Genomic DNA, 21,818 nt, shown 5'->3' with positions numbered 1-21,818 from the left:
TTTCCTTATTCCAGTTAAAACTGTCAATTTCAAGAAACTGACTTATATATACATTACTTATTAATGTTTTGTATTGCATGCGATGATGGATAAGGAGCTGAAAAGGACTCAATTAGGGGAATTCTAGGATTTTGTCTATTTATTTATTCATATATGACTGCCGAAATTCCACTCATCCTTCTTCTATGCTCAGTTCAAGTGACACCTCTCTGGGAAGCCCTCCTCTACCCTCCCACCCCCAACTGTTTGTATACCTCTCCTTGGAGTTTTTGCTATAGTCAGCATTTTGTGTTAAGTTTATTATAGCTCTTGTTACCATCTTCCCTTGTAGTTTTCCTCCCCTACTCTCTCCCTCCCTCCCTCCTTTCCTTTCTTTTGGGTGAATGATATGTTATTTAGTCAGTTTTGTTTACAAGTGAAACTCTGGGAATTCAAAATTAACATCCTTTCTAGTGAGCTTGTTATAGACAGCAGGAAAAGTTTCACCCTTGTGTTCCACATTGTTCGGCTATGTTTTATCCAAATGGACCTTTGTGAGTTGGCTGCCATCCAGTTTCACATGGATTCTCTTGCCTATAATTTTACTTGGGAAGACTAAGCCCTCTGGGATTGTTTGTTTATTTATTTATTTATTTATTTATTAAAAAAGATTTTTAAATTTATTTGACAGACAGAGATCACAAGTAGGCAGAGAGGCAGGCAGAGAGAGAGGGAGAAGCAGGCTCCCAGCCGAGCAGAAAGCCCGACGTGGGGCTCTATCCGAGGACCCCGGGATCATGACCCAAGCTGAAGGCAGAAGCCCCAACGCACTGAGCCACCCAGGTGCCCCAGCCCTCCACGACTGTATCATGCACAGCTGTCAGAGTTGAACACTTGCTTATTTTTTTTACAGCTTTTTTGAGTTGGCTCAGGCAACTTTGGGCAATAAAGACATTGCACTTCCCACTGAACTTTTTCTCCAGTTTATGAAACATCTGGACTTGGATTTTCTGGAAAGATTTCAATTGAGGAATAGGAACAAAAATTATATAGCTTTCTGATCACCAACTTAAGTTTCCTTGTCTGTTGTTATATTCAACTCCCTTAGGTGGGCCTTGAGTTTTGAGTTCATTTGTAGCTGAAGGAGAGTTTTAGGAGATGCTAGACTCTTCTGTAGCCATTGGGCTTCGTGATATTTTGGCTCAAACAGAACATGGCCTTCTCTCTTTGGTGAGCACTGGCCTAACCACTGTAGTTTCTTATTAGGTTAATTCACTTAGGAAACAATGAATTTATTAAAGGCCTCAATCTGAATATATTTTTGGGTTTCCTTGTGCTCAGCGCAGTGCCTGGCATATAATAGGTTTCTAACGAGCTGCGGTTAGTCTGAAAAATTACTTGTTCCTCTCTTTAACAGTGTGTGTATGTGATCCTACAAATCTCAAACTGCTATGGTTGAAAGAAATCATTAATAATTTTCTAAAGTACAGATGGCTGTGATGAGATTTTCTAAGTTTCAGTGTCCATATTTGTAAAATGGAGAACTGCTTATCTCATAGGTGGTTGAGAACACCATTTATTCGCTATGTGATGGTGGGTAACTGATCTAAGCTTTTGGAACCAGTTTCCTTGTCTTTAAATTTGAGTTAATGTGAGGAATAAGTGTAGTAATCCATATAACCCACACTGCAATGCCTGCTAATGATAAGCACTCAATGATAATCCTATTAACGATGAAATGAAATATTAACAATGACATATATTTTTTCTTGAGAGAGAAAGCACGTGCAAGTGGGGGAGGGGAGGAGCAGAGTGACAGGGAGACAGAGAATCTTAAGCAGGCTCTGCAAGCCTGGAGCCTGAGGTGGGGCTCCATCTCACAACCCTGAGCTCATGATGTTGTGCTCGCTTCGGCAGCACATATACTGAGCTCATGATGTGCGGCGAAACCAAGAGTCAGTTGCTAAACCCACTGAGCCACCCAGGTGCCCTGACAATGGCTTATATTAATAAATGACTTATTAACAATGATATGAAGTGCTGTATGACGAAATGCTGTAAAGTTATATTAAATGTAGGGGTTTGTCATTATTTTTACCCTTATTCTTTTTTTTTTTAAATTTATTTATTTGTTAGAGAGAGCGAGCGAGCCAGCGAGCACAGGCAGACAGAGTGACAGGCAGAGGCAGAGGGAGAAGCAGGCTCCCCGCTGAGCAAGGAGCCCGATGCGGGACTCGATCCTAGGACACTGGGATCATGACCTGAGCCGAAGGCAGCCGCTCAACCAACTGAGCCACCCAGGCGTCCCTACCCTTATTCTTATTGGGAGATAAAATAAGAGCCATAAATAACTTGATATTGATACTAGAATAAGAACTATAAATTAACCAAATAAAAAAATCCCACAGGCATTCCAATGTTTGGATTCGTTATTAGTACTGGTGCATATTATATTATTATGACTGGTGCATATTATATTATTATGCACATTAGCATGCTCGTAATAAAACCTGAACTACAAGTCCCATCATCCTGTCAAAGACGGGGCGTGGGGAACTGGGCCCAGAAAAACTGGGCCCGGATGTAGATAGAAAACTACGTTTCCCAGAGGGCGTCACTCCCACATCGCCACTATATATATACTCCATCCGGGTTCTTCGAGATGCTGTTTGGCGACTCGTCGCCATTCCCGGAGCACCTCGGCCTCGGCCTAGAGGCGAGTGTCGGTCCCTGTGTCGGAGACACACGTCCCCGACACCAAGACAGCCAGCCCTCTCCCCTGCCCCGCGGCGGGAGAGCGCGTCCGGCCGGCCGGCGGGGCTCGCGCACCCTCCCTCGCCTCCCCTTCCCCCGCAGCCTCCGCCCCGCCAGGCCCGGCCCGGACCTCCGAGCCCCGGCCTCCTCCTCCTTCTCTGTCACCACCGCCGCCGCTGGGCTCGACAGCCCCGCCCGCCGCTTCTCTTTACAGTTTGAGAAGCCGAGGAAGGAAACAGGGAAAAATGTCGCCATGAAGGCCGAGAACCGCTGCCGCCGCCGACCCCCGCCGGCCCCGAACGCCATGAGCCTGGGTCCCCGCCGCGCCCGCTCCGCTCCGACCGCCGCCGCCGCCGAGGCCCCCGTTGATGCCGCAGAGCTCCCCCAACGCCGCCGCCACCGCTTCCGACATGGACAAGAACAGCGGCTCCAGCAGCTCCTCCGCCTCCTCGAGCAGCAGCAAAGGGCAACAGCCGCCCCGCTCCGCCTCGGCGGGGCCGGCCGGCGAGTCTAAACCCAAGAGCGGTAAGGGCGGTGGGAGGGAGGGGGGCGACTGCCCCTGCGGCCGGGGAGGATCCTCGCTCCGGTGTGTGTTGGGTCACCCAGGGACAGCCCACTTTCTATTATCGTTTCCTACCTTTCTCCCCTTTTCCGTGGCTCCAATTATTTAAAAATTAAAACTTAATGGGCACTGTACAGCGTCGTTTACGTGAATCCTTGCATTAACCTTGCATTATTACACGAAACAAATTGGTGAAGTGGGTGCTATTCTTATCCCCATTTTGCGGATGAGGGAACTGAGGTTCAGAAAAGGTAAGGTCACTCAGCCAGTATGTGCCTCACGGCGGGCCTTAAGACCTGGTTGTCTGACTCACCAGTCCAAGCTCCTAAACCACCAAGTTGTTCTACCCTTTAATGTTGAATTAGCATTGGATGGCATTCAAGTTTAAACAGTGGAGGGTGGGGCCCGAGGACTTTTCAAACTCAAATTTCATATTTAATAACCTGGTTTCAGATCCATCTCTCTGTTGAGGACGAGATCCATCTCGTCCTCAGATGGCTTTGTTCACTGTGGAGTAGTGGTTAAGAGCATGGGCTCTGTTTCAGTCTTTTTAGATCTGCCAGACCTTGAGCTTCCAAGTTTCCTTTTCTGTAAATGTGGAGATAATTAGAATTAAATAAATTAACTTAGGGAGCAAATGAACTAAGAGCTTAGAAGAATACCTGACACCTATTATCCACCAAATACACATCATGCCTATTTCGCTGTGTAGGTTAGAGGCCTTTTACAGGGAAGATTTTGTCTTTTTTGTAGTTATGCTTCTCAGTATTCATGACCATCATGATGATGATAGCTACCATTTATTGAGGGCTTACCATGTGCCAGGGAGTGGGGTAGGTTTATACCTCTGTTATTTATACTACAGTTATTAACCTGTCCAGTATGGTGGAATTGTTCATTTCTTTTTTTTTTCTTAATTTTATTTTATTTATTTATTTGACAGAGAGAGGGAGAGATCACAAGTAGACAGAGAGGCAGGCAGAGAGGGGAAAGCAGGCTCCTTGCTGAACAGAGAGCCTGATTCGGGGCTCGATCCCACGACGGTGAGATCATGACCTGAGCTGAAGGTAGAGGCTTAACACACTGAGCCACCCAGGCACCCCGGAATTGTTCATTTCTAAAGAAGGAAAAAGCCAAGAGGCCAGTAGTTTAGGTGTTTGCAGAGTCTGAAATCGAATGTTCTCCATCTTACTTCAAAGCCTGTGTACAAATCTCTGCTATTTTGTGCTGTGATTATATCAGCAGGAGTAGGAAGATGTTTTCAGTGGAAGTAGAGATATGTGGCAGACAGGTGAAGATTTGAAGTCTCCAAATGTGGAGGTCCAGTTCAAAACTTTTTAAGATTTAAAAACTATGAGGCTTAAATGCAAAGAGAAAAAACAGCTGTAAGGCTGACTTGAGTTCAGAATTGATCTGTTGGATATAGCAAACTTGTTTACGTGGTACGCTGAGTGCTTCTAGAAACTGTGGAATTCCAGGTGGAGTCCAGTTGTATCGCAAGAGAATGCTTTAAATATCTAAGCAGGGATTAGTGTGGACTTTCAGGCAGTATTATGTAGATTAATTTGGGGGTTTTGCATGCATGTAGCTTTATCACAGATCCCTCTAGAGATAGAGGTTAGCTGGCCCTCTTGGCCAAAACTGCTGGTTTTGTGTGGTCTGAGTATTTCTCAGTATGGTTGATAAATAACTACTTTTGCACTCTATTCCCAGATGTAAAGATAAAGATAGTGATTTTCTAGCTATCTGGATTGTCAACTAATTTTTCTGGGCTTGCCTTCACTTTATTCTCTAGTGAGGCTGTAGTGAAAGTTTGTGACAATCCAAACAAGAAAACTGAAGTATTTAAAAAAAATTTTTTTTTAATTTAAATCTATTTATTTGTTAGAGAGAGAGCGAGCAAAGCACAGGCAGACAGAGTGGCAGGCAGAGGCAGAGGGAGAAGCAGGCTCCCCGCCGAGCAAGGAGCCCGATGTGGGACAAAAACTGAAGTATTTTAAAGCATTTTACTTATTTTGTCCCTGACTTTGTATATGTTGATTAGAACTAACTGTGATCACCCAAGAGGTTGATAGAAACTTCTGTTATAGTTTGACCAGAAAATACTTGTCAGGTTTAATGTTTCAGATAATCTTGAATACTTATTGTTGGGTTCATTCTGACTAAAGTGATTTTTTTTTATGACAAATCCTGTAAAATGCTCTTAAAACACTTGTTCACCTTCTTAATTTAAAGCTTCTGAGGAAGGAAGTAAAAACTCCTATAAAGGATTTTTTGCTAAGTTTTATAAAATACAGTGTGCCCTCTGGTAGCATTAGGTTTTGTTTAGTATGTTAGAAAACTTGTGCATGTTTGCCATTGCCAGTGCCTACTTTCCTGGCTACTGCTGTGTACCCTTAGCAAATAGGAAGGATAGGTTTGTAGCTAAATACAGAGTTGATCATCCATAATCCACTGCATGCATTTAGGAACAGATCAAAGGCAGAATAAGTAGATATTAAAAATGACTTAGGAAATGCTGGATATTAGGTAACTTTTAAGGTTGAACTGAAGAATAGCATAAACTCCATTAAGAACATTATAGCTAAGACCATGGCAGACATCATTTAGGACCTCTTACACAGTGATTCTAGAGAGTTGCTCTAACAAAACGGTAGGCCCAAATTCAGCATAATTCCATAAGAGGTTTCTGTAGTATTTCAGAAGCTGACCCAACACTTCATGTACTCGATTCTGCTGGAAACTGTTGAAAGGACCTCTTGAGTTTCAGAGTACTGAGTTGAAGAAAGAAAGGGGAAGTAAGGTGAAAATACATAACTTGCCTTCTTTTGTCAAAGTGACAAGAATTAAGATTGTTCAGATTTTAAATATTTAATTCCCATTTCCGCTCTCCTTTCCCTACTTCAGGTGAAAAAAAACCCTGTCTGTTCCATTTTCTAAACTGCATGACAGAAATGGTCATTTGCTTCCTAGTTACATGTTTAATACACTTGAGTCTTTGTTCCTGCAGTTGGCTTAAGTTCATACACGCCGGAAATAGGTAAATTTGGCTCTTGGGATTTACTTGATCTTTTCTGCCAGAGTGGCAAACTGCAGTTTCTTTGCTTTGGCTAATTGCTTCAAAATTCACATCACATTCCTTTTCTTAGGTATATTCTTACAGCTTTGTTCCAGTAGTTCTAAGATACAATTCTGAGAACACTTAACAGTGAATAGCCTAGGAATATGGCCCAGAGGAGAAAGGTGGTTTAGGGTTTGGGGAAAGTCATTTAGAAGGAGCAAAGAAAGTAAAAAGTGTCAGGAGAGGTTACGCAGTTTATGGACAAACAATGGACCCTGGCCCAGAACCAGGCTCTTGCCCCATTCCCCTGGGTGGGGGATGATACTACCATGGAGGTTAAGGGAAGGTCAGGTATTATGAAGCAGTTATTTTGAGGTTGGTGATACGAAGCACTGTCCTGACACACTTCCTCTTATTCCGGTACCAGGAGCCAGATTACTAGTGGTAATCTGCCTTGAAGAATGCTTCTGAGCTGTAAATGGACCTGGAGATTTTTGATGGCTTTGAAAATTGAGGGGACTTGAGCCTTTAATAAAAACCACTTAGAGAAGTCATAAGAATTTCCGGGCCTTTTGGCTGGAGTCCTTGGTTTATATGGCTTTGTTGAAAGTCTAGGGGGTGCTTTTGACAAGAATGATTTAGATATATTAATGATAATAGTCTTCCAAATAATAATGGCAACTTTGTGCTAACCACTGTGGTAGGCATTTTACAGAAGTTGAGGTGGGGTAGAGGATAAGCCTCGGATCATGGACAAGAAAACTGAGGCTTTAGAGGGGGGTGAGAGTGATTTGTTCAAGTGGTTTTTTTTTTTTTTTTTTTTTTTTTTTTTTTTAAGAGAGGGAGAGATGGGGTGGGCTGGGGGGAGGGGCAGAGGGAGAGAGAATTTTTTTTTTTTAAGATTTTATTTATTTATTTGAGAGAGAGACAGTGAGAGAGAACATAAGAGAGAGAGAGAAGGTCAGAGGGAGAAGCAGACTCTCCATGGATCTGGGAGCCTAATATGAGACTTGATCCCAGGACTCTGGGATCATGATCTGAGCCGAAGGCAGTTGCTTAACCAACTGAGCCACCCAGGCACCCGAGGGTTGTTTTTTTTTTTTAATCCATCCATCCTTCCTTCCTTCCTTTTTAAAAAGAATTTCTTGGGGCGCCTGGGTGGCTCAGTGGGTTAAAGCCTCTGCCTTCCGCTCAGGTCATGATCCCAGGGTCCTGGGATCGAGCCCTGCGTCGGGCTCTCTGCTCAGCAGGAAGCCTGCTTCCTCCTCTCTCTGTGCCTGCCTCTCTGTCTACTTGTGATCTGTCTGTCAAATAAATGAATAAAATCTTAAAAAATAAAAAATAAAAAGAATTTCTTTATTTGACAGACACAGCGAGAGAGGGAAAAGAAGCGAGGAAGTGGGAGAAGGAGAAGCAGGAGTCCTGCTGAGCAGGGAGCCCGATGCGGGGCTCGATCCCATGACCCTGGGCATGATCCCATGACCTGAGCCAAAGGCAGACACTTAATGACTGAGCCACCCAGGCACCCTGAGAGAGAGAATCTTTAGCAGGCTCCGTGCCCAGTGTGGAGCCCAACATGGGGCTTGATCACACCCCTGAGATCATGACCTGAGCTGAAATCAGGAGTCAGATGTTTCACCTACTGACCCACGCAGGTGCCTCTCAAGTGAATTCTTAGGAGGTCCTAGGCAGGGGCACCCGGGTGGCTCAGTCGGGTTAAGTGTCTGCCTTTGGCTCAGGTCATGATCCCAGGGTCCTGAGCAGGGAGCCAGGTTTTCCCTCTCCCTTTGCTGCTCCTCCTGCTTATGCTCTCTCTCTGTCCCTGTCAGATAAATAAATAAAATCTTAAAAAAAAAAAAAAAGTCCTAGGCAACATTTATAAATTGCCCTTTGTATGCAGGTAACTTAGCACTTGTCATTCTTTTTCTTTTTTTAACATAAGAAATGGTTTATTATTTATTTTTTTAATTTTTTAATTTTATTAACATATAACGTATTATTTGCATCAGGGTTACAGGTCTGAGTCATCAATCTTACACAATTCACAGCACTCACCATAACACATATCCTCCCCAATGTCCATAACCCAACCACCCTGTCCCTTCCCTCCCCTCCCACCCCCCAGCAACTCTCAGTTTGTTGGCATGTGTCATTTTTCTTTTTTTAAGATTTTATTTATTTATTTGACAGAGAGAGATCACAAGCAGGCAGAGAGGCAGTCAGAGGGGGGGTGGGGGAAGCAGGCTCCCTGCTGAGCAGAGATCCAGATTCGGGGCTCGATCCGATGACCCTGAGACCATGACCCCAGCCGAAGGCAGAGAGGCTTAACCCACTGAGCCACCCAGGTTCCCCGGCACGTGTCATTTTTGATACCACTTCTGTCTTTCTTTCATTAAGAATTACTAATTTCAGCTGTATTCAATTTGTTGTCAGTTGTTTCTATAGTAAGGCCATATGTTGCCCCTCCGGAGGTGCTTGTCAACTACTCCAAGTGATGGGTAAGCAACTTGCTTGTGATTACAGCATGAATCAGCAGCAGAAACTTCCTGGCTGGTTTTCTGACCTCTAGGTTGTGCCACCTGTTAGAACTAGAGCTAGAAAGGTTGATGATGCCAAATTATTTAACTGTGGAAAAATTTTTGGCCTTTAATTTGGCAATGGAGGGAAAGACTGAGATGTGTATTTGGTAGAGACCTTTCTGTTAGGGAGATGTGGAAGAACTAAGACATGGATTAAGGTTTCAAGTCTCTTGTTGACTCTGTGATCCTGAGTTCTGGATTTGAGTCATTTAACCAATGGTCTTGTCCATTTTGGAAATGTGTCTTGATAGTCGTCCTCTGTAGTTCTCAGCTCTGGCTTGTGCATCAGAATTTCTTGAGGCTCTTTTTCATTTTTTTTTTTATTTTTTTGAGGTTTTTTTTTTTTTTTTTTTAATAGGGATGTGTGGAGCTCTTCCCTAGGGATTCTTTCTGATTTTTTTTTTTTAAAGATTTTATTTATTTATTTGACAGACAGAGATCACAAGTAGGCAGAGAGGCAGGCAGAGGGAGAGGAGGAAGCAGGCTCCCTGCTGAGCAGAGAGCCCGATGTGGGGCTTGATCCCAGGACTCTGGGATCATGACCTGAGCCGAAGGCAGAGGTTTTAACCCACTGAGCCACCCAGGCGCCCCCCCCCCTTTTTTTTTTTAAGATTTTATTTATTTATTTGACACAGAGAGGCACAGCAAGAGAGGGAACAGAAGCAGGGGGAATGGGAGAAGGAGAAGCAGGCTTCCCTGCTCCCAGGATCCTGGGATCACAACCTGAGCCGAAAGCAGACACTCAACGACTGAGCCACCCAGGCGCCCCTCTTTCTGATTTTTTTTAGGTCTGGATTGGGTCCTTGGGTCCTGGCATCCAGTTTTAAAAGTCTCTGTGAGAGAGTCTTCTGTGCAGCCAGGACTGAGAACCACCACTTGGAAATTTAAAACTTACAGTGGAGAATATGTTTCTGCTAGGAGCTTGACTTTTTCCAAAATCTGAAGCAGATCATCTTTATTGCTGTCTCCTTTCAGAGAAAAGAGGACAGATTCTACCCCCCACATTATTCATATGTGTGTCCTGACAAGTTGTCTATGAGACATCCCAAAAACCGTACTCCGAATTTTATCTCTGGGTTACAGACCTGACTGTACCTTCAGTCTTCAGCTGCCTGTTGCCTGGGTCTAGAGATAAGAGCCAGATTCTCACTTCAGGTATCTAACTTCATACTTTTAAGTGAGTGGAAGACAAGATGATGGAGTTTGTTTGAGCAACTAAAATCGTGATCCATATGTGGTAATTTTGTAATCTCTTTTAGAAATGAGCAGTTCCCTGTCCATCAGAGAGCAGTTCTGTAAATGTGATGAAACTGTTTCCTTGCCTGTGTGGTAATAAGTGAAGAAATGAAAATAGAACTCTTGTTCAAATGTATAATCTGGCTTTACCTAAATCTATGTAACTATTAGGTGCTTGTATTGAAAGTATTATGGTCAAATGCGGTATCATCTGAAACAGTCTTTGGTAATGAGGTTTGGGAAATCCATGTTTTCTGTACCTGCCTGTTTTCATAAGCCCTCATTTGTTTTTGTGGTAAAGTTAGCTTGGACCCTATTCCTCTGAATTTTCTACTTATTTGAAATCTTATTATCACACTCCACAGGTAAGAACATTTGTGAGAGATCTAAAGCTTCACTTTCTGTTACCAGTGATGCTGTGTTGGTCAGTAACTGTGGCTGACTGAAGTAGTAGGTGAAAGTGTAGTTCTTAAGTTCTAACTTGAGGTTAAACTCTGGTCAGTTTCCCTACCTGGGATTGAAAGGTGATTGGTAGGAGTAAACCTAGCCTGTCAGAGTTTCTGTGACCATCTGTTCTCTGTCTGCATTGCTGCCATCTCCTGTGACTGTTAGCTCGACTCCCAGGTTGTGATTTGGTCAGGTTTGGAGAGGATGGCATACCTCTCATTTAAGCCATGCTGGTGACAAGGTAAGTGTGAAGTGGTTGATTTCAAAATTCAGACTCTGATTTTATCAGCTCGTGTTTCCTTTTCTTTTCTTTCTTTCTTTTTTTTTTTTTAAGGCTTTCTTTGATTTGACAGAGAGAGAGAGAGAGAGATCACAAGTAGGCAGAGCAGCAGGCGGCGGGGTGGGGGGGAGCAGCCTCCCTGGTGAGCAGAGATCCTGATGTGGGGCTCGATCCCAGGACCCTGAGATTATGACCTGAGCCGAAGGCAGAGGCTTAACCCACTGAGCCACCCAGGTGCCTCTCCTTTTCTTCTTTTGAGGGTATCTTCACCTTGGATTTATTAGTCTGCTATAAAATAAGTTGGTCATCTTACCTAGAAATAATTTTTTCTAGGTACTTAGTGGTTTTCAAAATTAGCCAAACGATAAGTATACAGAACTTTTTGTATACTCAAGTCAGAATCTTAGAGGGTGAGGCCTGAGCATAGGGATCCCCTAAAAGCTTATCTGGGTGATTCCTTCAAACTGGCAGGATTGGAAACCACTTGATTAGGTAAAAGTGAAGCTGCATTTCCCGAAGTTAACTGTCTTAACAGCCTGCGCATTGCCTTTCCAGATCTGTTTCTTTTTCTTTTTTTTTTTAATAATTTTTTTTAAAAGATTTTATTTAATTTGACAGAGATCACAGGTAGGCAGAGAGGCAGGCAGAGAGAGAGGAAGGGAAGCAGGCTCGTGGCTGGGCAGAGAGCCCGATGTGGGACTCGATCCCAGGACCCTGGGATCATGACCCGAGCTGAAGGCAGAGGCTTTAACCCACTGAGCCACCCAGGTGCCCCAGATCTGTTTCTTTTTAACAAAGATTTTATTTATTTATTTATTTGATAGAGAGAGGCCTCACAGGTAGGCAGAGAGGCAGGCGGAGAGAGGTGGGGGGGAAGGAAGCAGGTTCCCCGCCGAGCAGAGAGCCTGATGCAGGACTTGATCCCAGGACCCTGAGATCATGACCCAAGCCAGAGGCAGAGGCTCAACCCACTGAGCCACCCAGGTGCCCCTCTTTTTTCTTTCTTTTAAGATATTATTTATTTATTTGACAGAAAGAGAGCACTCAAGCATGGTGAGAGGCAGGCAGAGGGAGAGGGAGAAGCAGGCTCCCTGCTGAGCAGGGAGCCCGATGCGGGACTTGATCCTAGGACCCCAGGATCATGACCTGAGGCAAGGGCAGCCGCTTAACTGACTGAGCCACCCAGGTGCCCCTCCAGACCTGTTTCTATATATGTATTTATATATATACAAACACACACAGATATATATGTGCCCCTAGAAAAAATTTTTTAAATTAAGGTTTTACTTCTAATTCCAGTATAGTTATATATATTAGCTATATATTAGTTATATAGTTATGTATATTAGTTATATTATATATACATATTAGTTATATAGTTATATATATTAGTTATATTATATATATATTAGTTATATATTAGTTTCAGGTGTACAATATAGTGGTTCAATAGTTGTATCTATTACTCAGTGCTTATCATGGTAAGTGTACTCTTTAATCCCCTTCACCTATTTCACTCCTCCCCCCCCCCCCCACTTCCCCTCTGGTAACCATCAGTTTGTTCCCCTTAGTTAAGAGTCTGTTTCTTGGTGTGTATGTGTCTGTCTCCCTCTATTTTTCTACAAATCATATACACACACACACACACACACACACATTTTTTTTTAAGATTTTATTTATTTATTTGACAGATAGAGGTCACAAGTAGGCAGAGAGGCAGGCAGAGAGAAAGGGGAAGCAGGCTCCCTGCTGAGCAGAGGGCCCGATGCAGGGCTTGATCCCAGGACCCTGGGATCATGACCTGAGCCAAAGACAGAGGCTTTAACCCACTGAGCCACCCAGGCGCCCCAATATATTCTTTTCTTTTTTCAAAAATTTTTTTATTTATTTGACACAGAGAGAGAACACAAGCAGGGGGAGCAGCAAAGGGAGAGGGAGAAGTGCCCTTGAATTACATATTTTTAACGTAACAGGATTAAGCTATATTTGGGGGGAGAAACTTTGTAGTTTCTGAGGTTCATGGTGGGATCCTCTTTTTAAACCACCACCTCCTTAAAGTTTGAGTGTAAGCCTAATGGATTTCTTCATTAAAAGTTCCCCAACTTCCATTCTAAGTTTCTGCTGTAATGAAAGCCATTAAATTAGTACGCAGGCTTGATTTGGTCAGATTTCCATGTTGAAATAAGATATGCAGTGAATATAGTCAAATCTAAGACAGGACGGAAATCTTTTTTTTTTTTTTTTTTTTTTTTTAAGGACGAAAATCTTTTTAAAATAAATTTTATTCTGAAGGCACCTGGATGGCTTAGTCAGCCAAGCGTCTGCCTTCAGCCCAGGTCATGATCCCAGGGTCCTGGGATTGAGTGCCACATCCCCACATTGGGCTCCCTGCTCAGTGGGGAGTCTGCTTCTCCCTCTCCCTCTGTGTGCCCCCTCACTTGTTCTCTCTCATATAAACAAAACCTTTAAAAAAATAAATTTTATTCTGAGATTTAAAAAAAAAAGACAACATGGAATGGGCAAAGGGAGAAGAAAGATAAAGTAGTCTTTTTTTGTCCAAAGACTAATTTGGGGACCTCTTCTACCTTTAGTTATTTAGGTTTATATTGTCCTCAGATAGGTTTCATTTTCCCTTTTTTTTGCTGGTAAACTTTGGCACATGTTAAATGTGTCTTGTCAGGATTCTTCTTTCAATTGGGGACAAAACAATCTATGCAGTTCGACTCCCAAGTAGAAAATATGGGGCAAAGAATAAAAACAAGTATTCTTTTTGTTGTTGTTGTTAAGATTTTATTTATTTATTTGACACAGAGAGAGAGATCAAAAGTAGGCAGAGCAGCAGACAGAGAGAGGGGGAAGCAGGCTCCCTGCTGAGCAGAAAGCCCAATGCAATGTGATGTGAGGCTCGATCCCAGGACCCTGAGATCATGACCTGAGCCGAAGTCAGGGGCTTAACCCACTGAGCCACCCAGGCGCCCCCAAAACAAGTGTTCTTTGTACAAAATACAAATGGTCAACAGATTGAAAAAGTATTTGTTGCTACTCGTCAGAGAAAATAAAATTTAAAACAAGAATTTTGACCCTTGAGGCGCCTGGGTGGCTCAGTGGGTTAAAGCCTCTGCCTTCCGCTCAGGTCATGATCCCAGGGTCCTGGGATCGAGCCCCGAGTTGGGCTCTCTGCTCAGCAGGGAGCCTGCTTCCTCCTCTCTCTCTGCCTGCCTCGCTGCCTACTTGTGATCTCTGTCAAATAAATAAATCTTAAAAAAAAAAAAAGAATTTTGACCCTTCAGTTTAACAAAGTTTATTCAACTCGGCATTGTCAATAATGTAGTGACCTAGACTTTTCTCTGTTACAGGGTTGTTAAAATGTAAATAAATAGGTACAGTGGTTTTAGAATGCATAAAAGGCTTTAATGATCATACTTAATCTGCTGATTTCATTTTGAGAATTTGACATGATCATACACACAGTCCTCTATATAAAGATGCTCCCAATGCTAACTAGCTAACTAGAAACCACCTAAATATATAGCAGTAGGAGATTGGTTATATTCTAGTATAAGCATATGGTAGACAGTGCAGCCATTAATTATTCTTTGAAGACTAGAGATGCATGAAAGTGCTCATGGAGTAATAGAAGACAGTATATTTTGTATGTCTGTGATTTTGTGTGAGACGTGGCAAGTGTGTGAAATGGAGAGTGAAAGGAAATTATGCACTGTGTGTAAGTTGGTATTCTATGGATAGGGGCAAATTTAAATTATTCTTCCAGATTTCAAAATTGAACATATGTTCTTATGACTGGAGGAAAAGAGCAAGAAATATATTAAAAAAATTGTTTTTCTCAGATTTTATTTGAGAGGGGGTAGAGAGAGTGAGCCAGGGGGAGGGCAAAGAGAGAAGGAGAGAGAATCTTAAGCAGACTCCATACAGAGCTGCAGGGATCAGTCTGACAACCCTGAGATTATGACCTGAGTGGAAACCAAGAGTCGGATGGTTGACTGAACCACTCAGTTGCTCCAAGAAATGTTTTTTAAAAGAATATGACTCATGCTGATCTAATGTTTTTAGAACTCAACTTCTTTTGTTTTGTCAATTTAATGGCTTCTCAGCTTGATTCTAGTGTATATGTAAATATTGTTTTGCTTTTATGCCTTTTGAATGTACCTGCTAGAGCCTAGGCCAAGCCTTTGCACTATAGAATCTAGCTATGTTGTATTAATTTAAGGAGAATAATGTCTTCTATCCTGCTTCCAGATAAAATACTTTTCCCTAATAGATATAGGCTGACCCCTTTTTCTTTATCTTTTCTTTTTTTTTAAATTAAAAAATTTTTTTAAAAGTAGGGTGTATGGCCAGCGTGGTGCTCCCAAATTTAGGACCCCGAGATCAAGAGTTGCATGCCCTGCAGACTGAGCCAGCCCTGAGTGCCCCAGGCTGTTCACTTTTTAATCACTTCATCTAAGTGGACTTTTGTAAGGGCAGTGGTTAAACCCTGTAAAAAAAAGTGTGATATTGTGAACTAAAAATCTCTGTGGTTTCATTTGCATTTGTATCCCTCCTGAAGGAGGGACCCTTCAGGCTTTGGCATTTAAAAAAAATAAGTTGGGACACCTGGGTGGCTCAGTGGGTTGAGCATCTGCCTTCTTCTGGGGTTGTGATCTTGGGGTTCTGGTATGGAGCCCCCGCATTGGGCTTCTTGCTCAGTGGGCAGTCCGCTTCTGCTTCTCCCTCTCCCCCTGCTCATGCTTCCTCACGCGTTTTCTCTTTCTCTCTCACTTGATCACTCTCTCAAATAAATAAGTAAATACAATCTGTAACAAAGATAGAGAGCCAAAGTAAAAACCATCTTACCATGAGTTGTCTTGCCCAAAGCTCTGGTCCAAACCGAGATTTCTTATTAGAGGTTGTGGAAGGGTCTATTTACCTTTATTTTTATTTTTAAAGATTTTATTTTCCTAAAACCCTGAGATCAAGAGTCCCAGGCTCTTCTGACTGAGCCAGCCAGGTATCCCTGTTAGTTTATTTTTAAAAGATTTTTTTTAGGTAGTGTCTACCTGATGGGGATGCTTGAAGCTACAACCCCAAGATAAAGCATCACATGCTCTTCCAACTGATCCTCCAGGAGCCCTGTGTATCATTTCTTAACTAATTCTTTGCATTTCTTGCTTTCAGATGGAAAGAACTCAAGTGGATCCAAGCGTTTTAATCGCAAACGTGAACCTTCCTATCCCAAAAATGAAAATTTTAGCAACCAGTCCCGTCGCTCCAATTCACAGAAAAGCAAAACTTTTAACAAGATGCCTCCACAGAGGGGCGGCGGCAGCAGCAAAGTCTTTAGCTCTTCTTTTAATGGTGGAAGACGAGATGAGGTATGGAATTTAAGAATGGTCTTTCTAAAATAAGAAGCATGAGCTCTGATTCTGTCCCCCCTCCCCCAGGTTTATCAGTAGTTGGCGAGGAGAAAAACATGAAAAAGTAAATAACCAAAGTCTTGAATAGTTGAGGATTAACTAGGTTTGGAACTTTGCCTCTTTTTTTCCCTTGAAAGTTACGGAAATTTTCTTGGTGGAAGAAGACATCATTATCCTGGATTGTGAGAAATTACAGCAAATTTGGGGTACCTTACTTTGTATAGTCCTTCTGTCATCACTCCTGAATTAGAGGTACCTCTTAAATATTTAGGTAATAAAGTGACTTCAGTTAATTAATGACATTTGCCCTGTAGTATCTAGCAGAATGCACAATGCTATATCCTTAGTCCCAGGTACTCTGATTTTAGGAGTTTCTTAGGTTCCTTTTGTAAGTCCATAAAGACTTCCTTACAAGGGAGTTAATTGTAGCATTGTTGGTAGTTAGAAAATGTAGGAAACAACCTTAATTAGCAAGGGACTGGTTAAATTGTCTTCCTCTTTGAATGTTCCATATTATGTAACCATTATAGAATAAGACACATTTAATGTATTTATAGAAGAATTCATTCATTCACCAAGAATTTAGTTCTCCTCTGCTGTGTATCAGATACTATTCAGTTTGGAATACAATACTGAGTGGAATATTGTCCCTCAGGAGCTTATATTCTAGTTCAGGGAGATAAATGATTATACACTTGAACCTTAAAAAACACAGGTTTGGACTGCATGGATCCACTTATGTGGATTTTTTTTTTTTAAATAAATATACAGTACTGTAAATGTGTTTTGATTTTCTCTCCTTTTTTAAGATTTTATTTATTGAGAGAGTGTGTGAGTAGGGAGAGGGGCAGAGGGAGAGAGAATCTCATGCAGACTCCACGCTGAGCATGGAGCCTGACGTGGGGCTTGATCCTATAACCCTGAGATCATGAGCTGAGCTGAAATCAAGAGTTGGACGCTTAATTGACTGAGCCACCCAGGTGTCTTTGTTTTGATTTTCTTTCTTTCTTTTTTTTTTTTTAAGATTTTATTTATTTTACTTATTTGACAGACAGAGATCACAAGTAGGCAGAGAGGTGGGCAGGGCAGGGGGAAGCAGACTCCCCGCTGAGCAGAGAGCCCGATGCGGGGCTCGATCCCAGGAACCCGGGATCATGACCTGAGCCGAGGGCAGAGGCTTTAACCCACTGAGCCACCCAGGCGCCCCTTGTTTTGATTTTCTTAATGACATTTCCTTTTCTCTAGCTTTATTTTAAAAGTACAATGTATAATACCTATGATGTATAAAATATGCGTTGAGTGTTTGTTTTGGTAAGGCTTCCAGTCAACAGTAGGTTATTAGCAGTTAAGTTTTTGGGGGAGTCAACAGTCACAAATGGGTTTTTGATTGTGCAGGCGGTCGGTGCTCCTAATGCCTGCATTGTTGAGGGGTCATCTGTATAATAAATCTGAAGGTAAGTGCTTACTGAATTGACGAAAAGTAGACTGAGAGAGTTAGGATAGAGAATAACAAAGAATACAGTTTTATTATTTATTTATTTATTTAATTTATTATTATTTTAAAAGATTTTATTTATTTATTTATTTGACAGGCAGAGATCACAAGTCGGCAGAGAGGCAGGCAGAGAGGCAGGCAGGGAGGCAGGCAGGGAGGCAGGCAGAGAGGCAGGCAGAGAGAGAGGCGAAAGCAGGCTCCCTGCTGAGCAGAGAGCCCGATGCGGGGCTCGATCCCAGGACCCTGGGATCATGACCTGAGCTGAAGGCAGAGGCTTTAACCCTCTGAGCCACCCACGCATCCCTGTTTTTTATTTTTTTAAAGAGTTTACTTATTTGTGGGCGCCTAGGTGACTCAGTTGTTGGGCATCTGCCTTTGGCTCAAGTCAAGATCCCAGAGTCCTGGGATTGAGCCCCACATTGGGCTCCCTGCTCAGCAGGGAACCTGCTTCTCTCTCTCCTTCTTCCCCTGCTTGTGTTCTCTTTCTCGCTGTGTCTCTCTCTGTCAAATAAATAAAATCTTAAAAAAAAAAAGAAAAAGATTTTACTTATTTGAGAGAGCATGCATGAGTAGTGTGTAGGGCTGGGAGAGGGAGAGGCAGACTCCCCCCGCCCCCAGCGGGGAGCCTGATGTGGGGCTCTATCTCAGGACCCTGGGATCATGACCTGAGCTGAAGGCACACGGTTAACTAACTGAGCCACCCAGGCTTCCCAAGTGTACGGTTTTAGAAGGTGCCTAAGGAAAGCTGCTCTTGAGGAGGTGAAGTTTGAGTGGAGTCCTGAATGAGCATGGGAGAACACCATACAGTTTTGAGGAAGAGTGTCTTAGCCAGAAGGAATAACAAGTGCACAAGTAGTAAGGGATCAGAGGTGGTAATGTTTTTGGCTTGTTTTCGGTAAAACAAGTAGGCTTCCCTGGGAGGAGGAGGAGTAGGGAATGAAGCTAAAGAATTGGGAAGGAGGGGTCAGATAATGTGGGGCCTTGCAGGATTTTGCCTTTTGTTGGGAGAGATGGGAAGCCATCGGGTTTACGAAGAGAAGTGCTATAATCTGACTTGGAATTTTAAAGGGGAGTGTGGAACCAAGGAGGTTAGTTAGGAGGCTGTTAAGATGTTTCTGGTGAGAGTGATGGAAACTTTGAAATAGCGATAGTTGGTGAGAGGTGTGCCCTTTGGGCTAATGTTTGAAGGTAGAACCAACATGACTTTTTTAATATGTTAGATATGGGGTCTGAGCAGAGTAAAAAAATGAATGTTTTTGGCAGGAGTTCAATTCAGATACCATATGCTGAAGTGTGGAAGATTTCCAGAGAAGTACAGGTTTTGGGGGTGGTGGGGTGGGAAGGGGAGTTGAGATAAAGAACTTTGTTTTGGAAATATATTTATGTTATGTTTATGTTATTTATGTTATGTTTACTGTATTTTTTTTAAAGATTTTATTTATTTATTTGACAGTGATCACAAGTAGGCAGAGAGGCAGGTGGGGGTGGGGGGAAGCAGGCTCCCTGCTGAGCAGAAAGCCGGGAGCAGGGCTCGACCCCAGGACCCAGAGATCATGACCTGAACTGAAGGCAGAGGCTTAACCCACTGAGCCACCCAGGCACCCCGGTTTACTGGATTTCTTTTTTTTTTTTTTTTTTTAAGATTTTATTTATTCACTTGACAGACAGAGATCATGAGTAGGCAGAGAGGCAGGCAGAGAGAGAGAGGAGGAAGCAGGCTCCCCGCCGAGCAGAGAGCCCGATGCGGGGCTCGATCCCAGGACCCTGAGATCATGACCCGAGCTGAAGGCAGAGGCTCAACCCACTGAGCCACCCAGGCGCCCCGGTTTACTGGATTTCTAAGTAGAGATAGGCAGTTAATAGGATCTGGACTTGAAGGAAGAGACCCAGGCTAGAGCTAGGTGTCTGTGTGCATTTGGTGTTTGCAGCTGTGGAACTAAGTGAGATCATTAAGGAGTGAGTGCTGCAGAAAGGGAAGAGATTTAAGGACTGAGGCTTGAGTCAGGATCATGAGGCATCAACAAAAATGGAGGAAGAGAACTGAAAGCCATTTGGAGAAGGTAGTTAGTTTTGCCCGGTGCGGATACGCAGAAAATGAGGACTGAAAGTGGACCAGTAGATTTCATAAATAGGAAGGTAAGTTGGTTGACTAGTAGATTTGATAATAGGAAGGTAGGTTGTTGGCCTTGAGCTGCTTTGGTGGAGTGGTAAGGATAAAAACCTGATTTGGCATAGATTAAGAGAAAATGAAAGACAGGGAGGAAGGAATAGCAAGTTTAGACAGTACTTTCTGGTGGCTTTGCTCTAAAGGGGAGCAGAGAGGTGAGGCAGTAGCTTGAGGGAGTGTGAAATCCAGAGGTTTTAAAGTTAGAGGAATTACAGCATATCTCTGGTAATGGGATTGTCCTGTGAGGGGGGAACATGATGCAGAGAAAGGGGGAGAATTGCTGTAACAGTGTCCTTGAGTCCTTGAGGAGTTGGGATCTTGTGTACAAGTGGCTTAGATAGGAGCTTTGCCTGTTCATCCTCAGTACACAGGAGGAAGACAGAGTACCTGGTAGGAGGCTGTAGGAATTCTTTTTTGATTGTTCTTATTGTCTTGGTGAAATACGGAAGATTAGCTGAGAGAGGAGCCTTGGAAGCCTTGAGGAATGGAATTGTCTGGGTGACTGGGGAATTAAGTGGGTACAGAATTGTCATGTGGTTGTGGTAGTATTGCCAGGCAGCCTGAGGGCCTACTTCAGTGAGACTGGTTGGTGTGGTGTGGTTGTGTTCTTGTGTATAACTCTCTGGTACTGTATGGAAATACATAGGCAGAGTTGGATTAATTGGGAAGGTTTTGCCAGGTGAGTACAGATGACAAAGGGAAGGGGTAAATGGACCGTAGGATCTACTACGAGTAAGGAAACAAAATTGTAGGGGTGGGTTGGATCACTGGTTTGGATATCCCAGTGGGGCTGAAGAATTGTGGATTCAGGCCTGAAGGGAACAAGCTAGGGAAGGAGGGAGTTGCTACTTGGATGTTGGAAGAGATGTGATTGTTATCCTTAATGGTCTAGATATAGAGCAGTGCTGTCCAGTAGAAATGCAGGCCACATATATAATTGAAACTTTTCTAGTTGCCACATTAAAAAAGTAAAGAAATGGTAAAATTAATTTTTATGTTTTTACCCAGTATAGCTAAAATGGTATTTCATGTGTGGCACTGGCTAGTAGTGGTTGCTGTATAGGATGTCACAGATCTAGATGGTATGTCCTTGGGAACTGCGTGCCTGAGGTAGAGTGGAGGGCAAGCTAGTTGGAGGAGGTGAGGTTCGAGGAACTGAGAAGTCAGTGGTTTGGAAGGATAATTTATCAGGAATTGTGATGGGCAGTATTGGAGAGGGTGGCAGTGGGCCAACTAGGATAACAAGGTGATGATAGAAGGTTGAAGGTGCGGAGGATTTTGCTGAGTGAGTACAAGCTCTTATGTAGGGTTGGGGCATTGGGGGTAGAAGACTGATAAGGGGATAGAAGAGCCACATGGAAATGAGCATCCAGGGGATGAGAGACAACAGGTGACTGGAAGTCATGAGCTTCCTGTGGTGAGTTACATAAACAGTGGGAGGTGTTGTCTCCCGGGATCTTTTGCTGAGATGAAAGGAAATTGTTTATGGTTTGCCACTTAATTATAAGGGTCCTGTACTATGGTTTTTTTTTTTTTTTTTTTTTTTTTAAAGATTTTATTTAATTTGACAGACAGAGATCACAGGTAGGCAGAGAGAGAGGAAGGGAAGCAGGCTCACGGCTGGGCAGAAAGCCCGATGTGGGACTCGATCCCAGGACCCTGGGATCATGACCTGAGCTGAAGGCAGAGGCTTTAACCCACCGAGCCACCCAGGTGCCCCTGTACTATGGTTTATATGCATTGGATATCTCAGGCCATATTGGTTGCCTCTGTAATGTAAGGTATTTTTCACCATATCCCTTTCTGTACTCTTTAGATTTTTCTTTTTTTATGATTTTATTTAT

At 43.0% G+C, this 21,818-nt stretch overlaps 1 protein-coding gene across 2 annotated transcripts in view; it reads left to right on the top strand.

Annotated features, from left to right (window-relative positions):
* Positions 1–2,640: 2,640 nt before the first annotated feature.
* Positions 2,641–21,818, top strand: part of RNF10 (ring finger protein 10) — a 40,687-nt gene continuing 21,509 nt past the window's right edge. For both annotated transcript variants that reach the window (XM_080822279.1, XM_080822278.1), the window contains exons 1-2: positions 2,641–3,258; positions 16,074–16,270. In XM_080822279.1, coding sequence (XP_080678405.1) covers positions 3,102–3,258; positions 16,074–16,270 — 354 coding nt within the window. In that variant the 5' untranslated portion in view covers positions 2,641–3,101. The remainder of the gene's footprint in view (positions 3,259–16,073; positions 16,271–21,818) is intronic.

The sequence above is a fragment of the Martes martes genome, assembly GCF_963455335.1.
Source record: "Martes martes genome assembly, chromosome: 13".
NCBI classification, from domain to species: Eukaryota; Metazoa; Chordata; class Mammalia; order Carnivora; family Mustelidae; genus Martes; species Martes martes.
This window is presented reverse-complemented; position numbering and strand designations above follow the sequence as displayed.